General features: G+C 38.4%; 1 protein-coding gene across 1 annotated transcript; it reads right to left on the bottom strand.

Moving 5' to 3' along the window:
* Positions 1-1,353: 1,353 nt before the first annotated feature.
* LOC120477186 (uncharacterized) lies at positions 1,354-10,830 on the bottom strand. The gene is made up of 11 exons (XM_039668662.2): positions 10,427-10,830; positions 9,040-9,211; positions 8,739-8,952; positions 8,379-8,652; positions 8,104-8,281; positions 7,942-8,018; positions 7,672-7,852; positions 7,338-7,586; positions 7,013-7,184; positions 6,785-6,933; positions 1,354-1,789 (listed from the first exon to the last, which is right to left on the bottom strand). The coding sequence occupies exons 1-11, from the start codon at positions 10,706-10,708 to the stop codon at positions 1,683-1,685; spliced, it is 2,055 nt and encodes a 684-aa protein (XP_039524596.2). The 5' UTR covers positions 10,709-10,830; the 3' UTR covers positions 1,354-1,682.
* Between the last annotated feature and the right edge of the window lie 1,282 nt (positions 10,831-12,112).

Here is a 12,112-nt window from a genome sequence, read left to right as displayed (position 1 = left end):
TACCATCTGAATGTCTCAACAGAAATCGAGACTCATCAGACCATTTCCCCAGTCTTCAACTGTCCAATTTTGGTGAACTCTTGCAAATTGTAGCCTCTTTCTCCTATTTGTAGTGCAGATGAATGGTACCCGGTGGGGTCTTCTGCTGTTGTAGCCCATCCGCCTCAAGGTTGTGTGTGTTGTGTCTTCTTCACAAATGCTTTACTGCATACCTCGGTTGTAACGAGTGGTTATTTCAGTCAAAGTTGCTCTTCTATCAGCTTGAATCAGTCGGCCCATTCTCCTCTGACCTCTCGCATCAACAAAGCATTTTCTCCCACAGGACTGCCGCATACTGGATGTTTTTCTCTTTTCACACCATTCTTTGTAAACCCTAGAAATGGTTGAGTGTGAAAATCCCAGTAACTGAGCAGATTGTGAAATACTCAGACCAGCCCGTCTGGCACCAACAACCATGCCACGCTCAAAATTGCTCCCTTCATAGCATTTGAAAAATACCTGTTTTTGTTTCGGGAGTTCCCAAAAACAGTTTAACGTGCATGAAAGGACAAAAAAACACTTCATTTGTCTTATAATATGCATTTTATTTTTACCTGATTTGCTTAACGACTCCTAAATGATTTATTTAGTGTATGATTCATTCAGTGTATGAACAGACATGTCATCAATTTTGCCTTACCAATTCGAGCCAGAGTCAGAAGAGGAAACGTCCGAAAATTCTGATGAACCAGAAAGTCAATTACAAACAAGACTGAAGCAGGACCCTTCTCAATGGAGAGTGTCAATGTAGTTTATGGCACTTCAGGCAGATGGAACATGCAGAATCGAAAACGATCCGATAATTGACGTGCTGTAATCTGATTAGTCTTGCTGTCTTTCGCCATTTGTTCGTTCTGGTTAACATACAAATTAATTGTCGAATTTATGTAGGTGCACGTGTGGGAACTGTAAAATGCCAAGCGAGGTTGAAAATCTTTGCTGCAAGGAAGTACGACAGGTAGTGTATTGTTTAACCATTATATGAACTTTGAGACTTATTACATGTAAAGTAACGCTACAAATTAAAATCACAATCTTAACGAGAAGTGTGAAATGCATAAATACAATTGTTCTGTGATGACTTTTTTTTCACCTTAGGTTACAAAAAGAATGGACCAGCTTCCAGTCCGTCCCACCAACATGTATAGTGCACCATCCAGGCTTTGAACCTAACGGTCTAAATTCATATACACTGCAGATCATTTACAACATCTATAGATGTGACTATGGTCGTATAAGGCGCAGGACCATAGAGGAGTACGTGTAATTTGATAACCCTACAAACAATGTAATTAATATCACAACCAAATTTGTATATTGCATACTTTGAACACGTTTGTCACACCAATTTATTATAAAATATATATATATATATATCACTTATCAAATTGTACACACTTTATTTGGTCACATAGACAAGAGTTTTGTCTGTCGTTTTTAAGCAGTACCGCCTAATACCGCAGCTTTGTCAGCTGGTGCTGGGGCTACTTGGGCGCAGTATCCGTGATGTCATTCCGTGCTGTGTTGTAACACGGATACGTCAGGCATTTCTAGATCTGGCTGGACAGTACACTAGCTTTCGACCCCCTATTAAACCGAATCTGGAAACATGACGGGCAATCGCTTCATCCTTTGACGGTCTATCATTCCACTGGCGGTGGAATGGGGATTGTCTTCAGTGCATCAACAAATGGAGAGGGGTCCATGACAACTTCATCAAAGAGAAGCTTCAGTAAGTCATCAACAAAATCTGTACGAGAAAAAAAGTGAAATGTTTATATCAAGGGGCAACATTCTAATCTGAAAGATGAAGCCTACCCGGAAGTGTGAAAAACTGCAATACATCGAAAAATCCACTAGAGGCCGGTCCCAAAAGGGAGCAAATATCCATAGACCCCAGGTTAAAATGTCTGTTTTCACAGCATATATTCATGTTTTTACAGTTTGGTCCCATGGACTTTTATTGTAATCTTCAATATGTTCCGCGTGCCTGACAACTGTGAGGGGGGTGAATTTTTTTCTAACTCGTTAGTTTAGATCATATTTAGACAGGGTTCGTACAGACTCTGTAAAATGAAATTCCAGGACTTTCAAAGCACTTTTTTTGGATTTCAAGGACTTCAATTAGCACTTATCAAACAATATCTTTATTCTTATTTTTATTTATTTTATTTTATAACGTGAATTACATATATGGTCTCTGATGTTTCACTTCACAGAGATCAATCCATTGACCAGTGCAGTCAGGCATGGGAAATCCCCTCAACCATTGAAAATGATTTTTCTTTTTTTTCCATATGTGATTGACCTGAAGAATGAAAGTTGTTTTATATACTTGTACTTAATATCATGCTCATAACCATTAGAAATAGCTCTATATCTAAGACGGGCTGCAGCGTTGATTTAGCATGAAACAATTGTATTTATTCAACAACAAAATATTTTTAATTAAGGATGCACCAATATCACTTTTTGCAGAACAGGTCCGATAGCGCTACCATAACCATAAGTATATTCACTGCATCTGTAATTTCTAAATGTAGATAAACCAAAAGAATATAAATCATATTAGTTGGCTTAATTTGTTCAACAAATATATATTTATTTATTATTTATTCATTAAGCCTGCTAAAATGCATTGTATGAGCTTCAGTTACTATTAATTTCTATTACTCTATTACTCTATTACTATTACTTGTAAAGTTGAAAAGGGAAGCCTATTTAGTCAAGAGCAGTGAGTAATTTTTGTCAATTGTTTGATTAACATTAAAACAGCAGTGGGTTTATTAAACTGCTGTCCCTTTAAGACTGAACGCACGGACCCCATTTGAACATGGCTATACATTCACTTGAGATATAACTGACTTTGTTTACTAGGATACTCTCCAAGATGGCGATTTTTACATCATTTTGTGTGAATTCGTCCGTACAAGCGCAAGACGTGAAGGAAGTATTCGCGCGTTGAGAAGCTGGTTTGTGAGGCGCGTGCTAATGTTTGCATTGCATTCATGGAACTTCTTGACCTCCAAGGTTTTTATTTAACACCGTGGCTAGACTAACAAATAAACAGACATCACCAGAGCAAAATATACCGTTACAGTTTAGTAGTAATGATTTTATGAATTACTTCAATGAGAAACTAGAAAGCATCCGAAACACAATTATAAATGTACAATCCTCTATGGTGTCTTATGATTCAGCTTCAATTATGGCCCTTCAAGAACAACTAAACCGCTTTACAACGATAGGACCGGAGGAGCTAAATAAACTTATCATTGCATCTAAACCAACAACATGTTTATTAGATCCAATACCCACTAAACTACTGAAAGAACTATTACCTGTAGTGGAAGAGCCTCTCCTCAATATTATTAACTCGTCTTTATCTTTAGGTCATGTCCCAAAAATATTCAAGCTGGCTGTAATAAAACCGCTCATTAAGAAACCGCAATTAGATCCAAATAACTTGGCAAATTACAGACCCATTTCAAATCTTCCATTTATGTCCAAAATACTTGAAAAAGTTGTGTCCGCTCAATTGTGCTCTTTTTTTCGTGAGAAAATGATATCTATAAAAAATTCCAGTCAGGATTCAGACCGCATCATAGTACAGAAACTGCGCTAGTTAAAATTACAAATGATTTACTTTTAGCTTCTGACCAAGGCTGTATCTCAATACTAGTCCTACTTGATCTTAGCGCTGCGTTCGACACTATAGATCATAAAATACTCTTGGATCGACTACAAAACTACAGGGACAGGCATTAAGCTGGTTTAGATCGTACTTATCGGACCGTTCTCATTTTGTCTGTTTAAATGGGAAAAAAATCAAAGATAACGTCAGTAGACTATGGAGTACCGCAAGGATCGGTTTTAGGCCCTCTGCTATTCTCAATATATATGCTGCCACTTGGTAATATTATAAGAAAACATGGACTTAATTTCCACTGCTACGCTGACGACACTCAATTATATATTTCATCACGACCAGATGAAAACACTAACTCATCTAAAATGACAGAGTGTCTCAAAGATGTAAAATGCTGGATGACGCGTAATTTCCTGCTATTAAATTCAGATAAAACGGAGGTATTACTTATTGGTCCAAAAAACTACTCACAAAACCTTTCACAACACAACTGTAATATAGACGGATGTCCTGTTACTTTATCCACTACAGTAAAAGACCTGGGTGTTATACTAGACCGCAACTTGTCGTTCGAAAATCATATTTCACATGTTACAAGAACAGCCTTTTTCCACCTTAGAAACATTGCTAAGCTGCGTAATATGCTATCTATTTCTGATGCTGAAAAATTAGTTCACGAATTCATGACCTTGAGACTAGATTACTGTAATGCTTTATTAGCCGGTTGTCCTGCATCCTCAATAAACAAGCTACAGTTAGTACAAAATGCAGCTGCTAGAGTTCTTACTAGGTCAAGAAAATATGATCATATAACACCGATTTTATCATCTCTACACTGGTTACCTATTAAGTTCCGCATCAACCACAAAATACTACTACTGACCTATAAAGCCCTAAATTTGGTTTAGCTCCTATGTACTTAACGGACCTTCTTTCGCCCTACAATCCACCGCGTTCCTTAAGATCACTAAATTCAAGGCTTCTGGTCATTCCTAGGATATCGAAGTCCAGTAAAGGAGGGAGGGCGTTCTCGCATTTAGCTCCAAAACTGTGGAATGGCCTTCCCGATACGGTCCGAGCCTCTGACTCGCTGACACAGTTTAAAACTAGATTAAAGACGCATCTCTTTAGTCAAGCATTCACATAATGCTTACCTTTTAGTCCTCTGTTATGCCATACGGAACCGTTTGCCACTGAAACGCATTACAGCGACAGTGGGGCTCGACAGCCTTAGTCAAACGGGTCGGCGCGTATGGTTGGGTTGCGGAGAGTTCAGGTTACGGAGAGTTTGTGAGATAGTGGTTTTCTAACACCGACTCCCATATAATGGAAATCATTATGAACATCAGCTATGCTAATTATTTCCCATCTGCCTTTCTGCTGTTATCTCGGGACGCTTGTCCCGAGAAAAATGGCGTTCGTCAGGTCCAGTTTTGTGTCCAGCCTCTCACGGGGATTTCGGATGCCCCAACGCCTGTGATGAGACGACTCAACGCCTGTGAAGAGACGACTCAACGCCTGCGATATGTTATGGCGCCGTTTGATTCATAAACAATATTTATATTTAATATTTATATTTAAACAATATGAATGTAAGCCAGAGGAGAACTGGCCCCCGACTGAGCCTGGGTTCTCCCAAGGTTTTTTCTCCATCCAATCTGATGGAGTTTTGGTTCCTTGCCACTGTCGCCTTGCTTTGAGCTTGCTCAGTTGGGGTTATTTAGTGTTTAGCAATGTTGTTGATCTGTGTTGTGCTACTTTCATGTTATCAGTGTGAAGCTGCTTTGATACAATCTGTATTGTGAAAAGCGCTATATAAATAAATGTGACTTGACTTGACTTGACCTGCAAACATCCAGTAATAATGTAGGGAGTCACTCTTTATACATCAGGTAACGTTAACAGTTCATGTTTTACTTACATATACGATTGAGTTCATCCAAATAACACGTGCCAAGTAACAATCAGCAATCAAGAAGAGCATTCAACAAAACTGCGCTCTCTCGTCAGTTAACATTAATAATAAGCTACATTACATGGATCGTTTTATTTTCTTTGCCATTGACATCAGACTGAACTACAAACCTTCCACTGAAGTCCGTTAAAAGGGATGTGCGCCTCAACCAGCTCGCGCATCTGTGCCGCTGCGCGCTCAATCCACCGTGCGTTTTTCTCTTATCAACTCGCGCACAACAGTTATGTGTTAATATAGACACGCTGCCTGGTAGGCCTATCAGTTGTTGGTATCGGAGCATTTTTACCAGTAGATGAACTCAAGGTGCATCCCTATTTTTAATAATTCAAGCACTTTTCAAGTACCTCTTCAAAAATATGGCTGTTTTCAAGGGTTTTCCAGGTCTTAAATTTCAAAAAGTCAAATTCAAGTACTTTAAGCACCTTGTACGAACCCTGTTTAGATATAAAACGTATGACAAATAAGGGCGGTTAACTTTGATAGACACCTGATAACGGGCTGCGTCGAGTGAATTTGACGTCTCGGCCATGATCTGACATCATACCACCTCTGTATCCTTTCTGAAGATTTGTATTTTCAGACTGATCTCATGAAGTAGCGCGTGTATGAGACGCCAATTCGTATTTCCATTTTTGGCGTGCTATCAAGACGCATAATCGCCTTTCAGCGCGTTTATGAACGCCGTTGACTTAACGTTATATAAATATATGACTTACCTCAACCCCGTCCCTAAACCTAACCGTCACTGGGGTTAATGGCATTTATGACTGGAGATTTGACTGCGTGTTCAGACACGCGGAATGACGCGGACGTTAATGGCGTAGACATATACGCATACACGCGGATAGCACAAAATGCGTGGAGATAACACGCCACCTGACTCGAAAGTGGCGTATATGTTTACGCAAAAGTCATGATGTCATGTTGGTATTTTGTATTTCCCAAGATTTTCCAGTATGGCGCCACCCATACCCCCCATAAACAGCCGCAAACACGTTCTTCAGAGAGTCTGTGGGTGACGTCACAGACGCTTTGTCCATATTTTTTACAGCCTATGGTTTATATATATATATATATAAAATGTTCTATATTTGTTGGTTGTAAAGTGTTTTATTACTTACTGTATGTTGGTTCCGTTTTTATTGGCTGTGCAATGCATTCCTCTTTTTTGGATTTCGGGAGCACAATTTTGTAAAGCCCCCGTCCTGTTGATGTTGTGGCTCGTTCCCTGTTGGCATTTTCGTTATGATGAAGCACAGCAAGGTATAGTCTGCCAGAACAAAATAGAAAAGTTAAAGGCAAGATCTAATACAAAATGATTTAAAATCTTTAGTTTATAGCTGTATTACCTGCACAACATCCCAATGAAAGAGAACACTACATTTTTGGGTGTAAAACGGAGAATGAGGCTGTGGAATGCCTCCAGGGAAGATGTCTGGAAATGGTGACTGAGCTTCTCCACATCTTTGAGAACCCTCTTGTTGCACAGTATATGTTCAATTTTGTGGACAGCCAGTGACCCTGCGTTATTAGAAGAGCGTCAGTAATAGTCCAAAATAGTTTACAGAACAGTAACTTACATTTTTTCCATTATTCAATGTTATTGTATATATAATATAAAATACATTACTCAAAAAAATAGAACACACAGATGCACGCATTTATAAGAATTACCTTGTTGAAACCATTTCTTTTGGTCATTTGATGCTGTGAGTGGATGTGCGCACTTGGGAAAGATGGGATTGTCGTGTGTGTGCACATTCTGGAGGTGGTTGATCAGTGAGGTCCACTTAGCCACCTTCTCCGGTCCTGATGTCGAGGAGTTGGCGCACCAGTAAACGTGATTTCTGATGCTACGGCGCCACTTCTTCAACAAGCCACACTCTTTGTTTTTGGCCAGTTTGTCTAATTTCTTAGACAAACCTGATATACAGAAAGTAGAAAGAAACACATTTAATGGCCACTTCAATAGTAAAATAACTATATGGTTAGAAAGTCAAACGCTAACCTTTCTCAAAGTGCCACACATCATAGAACTGAGTCATGCTCCGGTCCCTGAGATATTTCTGGATCTGTGGATGACGTTCGGTGACAATGTAATCCACTTCTAAATGGTTTGACTCCAGCGTGTCCAGACATCTCTTTAGGCCTTCCTTCTCCATGTGGTTGCTACCGCCAACCTCATTGCTCTATATAAGCGTCAACAAAGTAATATTTTAGTTGTATAGTTTTAATTTGTCCAGTCAATCATGTACTCTATTGTGATAAGGTTATACACCTGAACAAGCTGGAGGTCAACAATAGTATTGCTGTGCATGTCCATAAGCGTATAGCTGCCATACTTGGAAGAATGTCCTAAATAAATGGAAACATAAATATGTTTAAACATGTAATGATATACTGTTCAATCAGTTAACACAATAATGAACATATGGCTTACCAGGGGAATCTGCACGCATATCTCCAGATACTGCAATCTTTCCTCGCTCTTGCAACTTCTGTATAATGTTTCGCTGCTCAGTTTTCCACTTGTGCACAATTGCTGGCTCCAAATAAATCCTGCAATGTCTCCTGAATGTGTTGTACTGGCAAATTCGTAATTGCATAGCCTTGCAAATCTATGTTTTTGAGAAAAAAAAAATCATGACATTTATAAATACTATTCACAATTAGAATAATTAGATGTAATTGTTGTATAACTGATTACATGCCAACCTTTTGTAGTTGGATGAATGATCCCCCAGTAAAATATGTTGCAGCTGATAACAGGAGGTTGCCCATTGGTGTACTTCCGACTATGGGCTGACTCTGCCATTTTCGGTTGTACATGCACTTAGGGCAACGCTGCTTGAACGCAACATAAGTGCCCATACGATGTAGCTCCATATCAGATTTGGAATTACAAATTGGACACGTGGAGAACAACTCCCGCAAACAGGTTTCAAACACAATGTATTTTGAGTCTGCGTATATGGACCTTTGCCCAAACCTAGTAAAAAAATAACTTTTTGTTTGTAAGGTTTACAGAAAAAACCTATTAATGACAAAACGAAATTAGAGATGTGAATTACTTACGACATTTCAGAATCCTGTGAAATGATTGTGTCAGCGGGGTTATAAGTCGAGTCGTGGGGTTCTGTCGGTATTTCTATGTCTTCACCCTCCTCTTTCAACACCAGACTGGATGGTCTGAATCCGGGCTTACCAGGCGTTGATGAAAACGGTATATCATCGAATGTTGATGTTGCTGTTGTGTCGACAGTCGCACAAGCAACCGTTGTCTGTGAGCCTACAAAAAAGAACATCATTTTTCTTTCAACCTATAAATAAGCTTTATAAAATGCGAAATTAACTACCACATTTACGAATCGTGTACCTTTACTCCGAACGTGTGTGTCTTTCAGCGTAGTAGAAGATAGTGGTGTGAAAACAGATTTTTTTGGACATTCATCTGTTTGGGTCATCACAGAAACAGTTTGTGGACAGTCAGTCTGACAAGCTACCTCAAAATGTATAAATCGATTTTGAATGGTCTGATGTGATGGTCTCTGAAAGAAAAAGAGAACAATTTATTTGCCAACCAAATTCTGACAAAACATACAAAATAAAATTAAAACAAATAACTACACCGGTTTTTATTTTTTATTATTATTAAAAATAACAACAAAAAAAAAAGGACTTCAGTGTGCTCGTGGACAGAGCGTATCCACTAGGGTCAGTGTCACAATAATGTTACTGACGGCGTTTAAAGTCAAAATACTTCTAATGTTATTGGTTAACACAGAGTACAGTAAAATTAGGGTGACCAACAGCCCTGTTTTCCCAGGACATGTCCTGTTTTCACGTCCTGTCCTGGCCGTTCTTTATAAAGTGATGAAAATGTCCTGGTTTTCAAAAAAAAAAACTGCTGGGAAAGATCAGCTCTACAGCAAAATATAGATGGGCTAACAAGAAAAACAGGATAAAGAGAAAGAAAACTAAAGATATACATGTTGTTAGTTCTTTTTGGTAAGTTTGTAAGAGCTATTTTTGTTCAATTTGGAGGTATTTCTTTTAGTTATTTATTATTCATGTGTGTTTTTTTAATACAGAAGAGACATTATTTCATTTATTATTTTTGAAACCTGTCAAAATATAACGTTGAGTAACCTCTGAGAAGCCCATCTGAATTTGCGTCATGTAATGTAGCAATTTTCTATTTATACAGAGGCATAGCCTACTTTCAATGTATTGAAATTAATACGGCATCTTTGACTTTGAGTAAACTTCGAGTATCATTTGAGTATCTGTTTGCTGGGCCGAGTGTCCTGGTTTTTGGTCATCAAAATATGGTTAGGCTACCCTAAGTAAAGTGTTTGCGTCATAAATTGTGCTACAATAATAATGGTGGTCTCACACTTTGTTGTAAAAAATAATAACTCCGAGAGAGAGAGAATAAGTAGATTTATGTTTATGTTAGCTCCAGCTAGAGTTATAAACACACAATCATGTCATTATTTGCGTTAGCCCAACGCAGAAACAGATAAAGCACTGCAGTAGTAATTAGCTGCTACACCAAGGCAAGTACAATCCAAGTAATAAGAATAGGATTTAAATAATTTTTGGCCAAATCGTTTAGGATGCATGCAAGTCGAATGTCTGGCGACGAATATGGAAAACAAAACTAACTTTACCCCGCTTAGAAGCTGCGCAACACACACAACAAAATACATATTGCGCATGCAACAGAAAACATAACAGCAATCATTATTAAAAATACTTACAGACTGTGGAGCAGAGGAGGACGAAGCTGATCCATGTACACTGGGTACTGAGCCCTCCTTCAGGAACAACCGGCTTACGAATCCACATTTGAATTCATATAAGTTTTTGAATGATTCTTCAGTAAAATGACGAGAACACAACAAAAGGTTCGGGCTGTACTTTTGTGGTATCGTTGCAAATATGAACTCTAACCACTGACGTTTCACATGCTCGACCCTGGGCAATGAAAACAAAGTGGCTGACCTATCTTTGCACAGTAAAACACAGCGTCTTCTCGACATGATGCTATTCTCAGCTGAAGGATTTGAACGTGTCGTGTTCTATTTCAAGTTTATACTTCCGTCTGCGCGCGCAGTTATTGGGAGCGGCCAATGAGCTATTCTGTTTCGTATCTACGTCACTACAAATCAGCTAATGCAGAGTCTGACTCGTTTCAAAAACAATTCATTTCATAGACTCAGAGTCGACTCTCACTTTTGCAAGATGTAAACAACACTGGTCCAGAAACACTTACTGTTTCAGTTTGTAACTGTTTTCTTTATTTCACATGTAAGAAAACATCTTAAAGATGTTTGTTTAACTTTTTGATTCAGTTTTATATGTTCTGTTGGTTGTATTTTATCCCAGCTTTTTGTAGTGTTAAAAAAACTGAAACACAAACAGGAAGTGCTTCTGGACCAGTGTTGTTTACATCTTGCAAAATGGTCTATAAGGTGCACTTTCAGATATTTTGCAGGATGTTAGTCTCAAGAATAATTCACGCAAGAAACATGATTCACACGTGCGTAGACAATTTCACATGCGTAAAACCTGATTCACGTACACACAAAAAATTCACGTGCATGAAAAAAATATATATTCACAAAAAGCAATTCACGTGCGCAAAATAAAATTACATATCCATAGAATGCATTTCACAAATGCAAAACACAATTCGTAGATTTACAACTGTGCACAAAAACCTTTGAATGTTTAAAATGTATGAGAGTGTCCTTTGAATTTGAATGTACAAATCGCCATTCATGTACGAATCGCCTTGGCTATGTGTGTGTGTGTGTGTGTGTGTGTTTTTGAGACTTTCCTGTCGGCGCTTTCTTTACTCATGAAACAGAGCAGGCGTACTCTTCAGCCAATCAGATTTGAGCTTATTCATCGACCAATCAGTATCACGTGAGGGCGTGCCTATCTGCATGTCACGTCATCAGCTTTCGACCAGTTCATATGTCTGAGCAGCAGAAGTAAGAGCAGTTACTGGTTCTTTTCTGTGTTAACTGAAGTTAAAGAAGTTTGAGATCAGTTGATGCAATAGTTTATGAACTAATAACTGATGTAAGCCAGTGCTGTTGTAATCAGATGTCCCATATTGTGTCAAAAATGAATAAGAATGATACTTGTTTGTTGTAGAGAAAGCTCTCACAGCTACAACAGTCATATGTGCTCAATACTTACCCTACTGTAGCTCTCTCAAGATTGTTCTTTATATGGTGAATAAACTTATTTTAATGAGCACCCACTGTTGATTTGCCATTTGTGTTGTTAAATATGTACACTTGTTTCTCTGTATTTTTCAGTATTATTCCCCTTTGGTGTGACATCTGGATAGCAGTCACAAAACATCTTAATCCATGGCATTTCTTTATTCTCTTTTAGATTTATTTTGTATTAATGTCTTAATTGGGAACACT

Source organism: Pimephales promelas, chromosome 13 (assembly GCF_988280905.1).
Source record: "Pimephales promelas chromosome 13, fPimPro1.hap1.1, whole genome shotgun sequence".
NCBI classification, from domain to species: domain Eukaryota; kingdom Metazoa; phylum Chordata; class Actinopteri; order Cypriniformes; family Leuciscidae; genus Pimephales; species Pimephales promelas.
The sequence above is the reverse complement of the archived record's forward strand: the minus strand, read 5'-3'. Positions and strand labels throughout refer to the sequence as shown.

Excerpts from the sequence above, each read along its gene's own strand:
- LOC120477186 (XM_039668662.2), bottom strand. The coding sequence starts at position 10,708 with ATGTCGAGAAGACGCTGTGTTTTACTGTGCAAAGATAGGTCAGCCACT. Across the intron at positions 9,212-10,426 it reads CCTCCTCTGCTCCACAGTCT|AGACCATCACATCAGACCAT; the intron begins GTAAGTATTTTT and ends TTTTTCTTTCAG. Across the intron at positions 8,019-8,103 it reads TATGCGTGCAGATTCCCCTG|GACATTCTTCCAAGTATGGC; the intron begins GTAAGCCATATG and ends CCATTTATTTAG.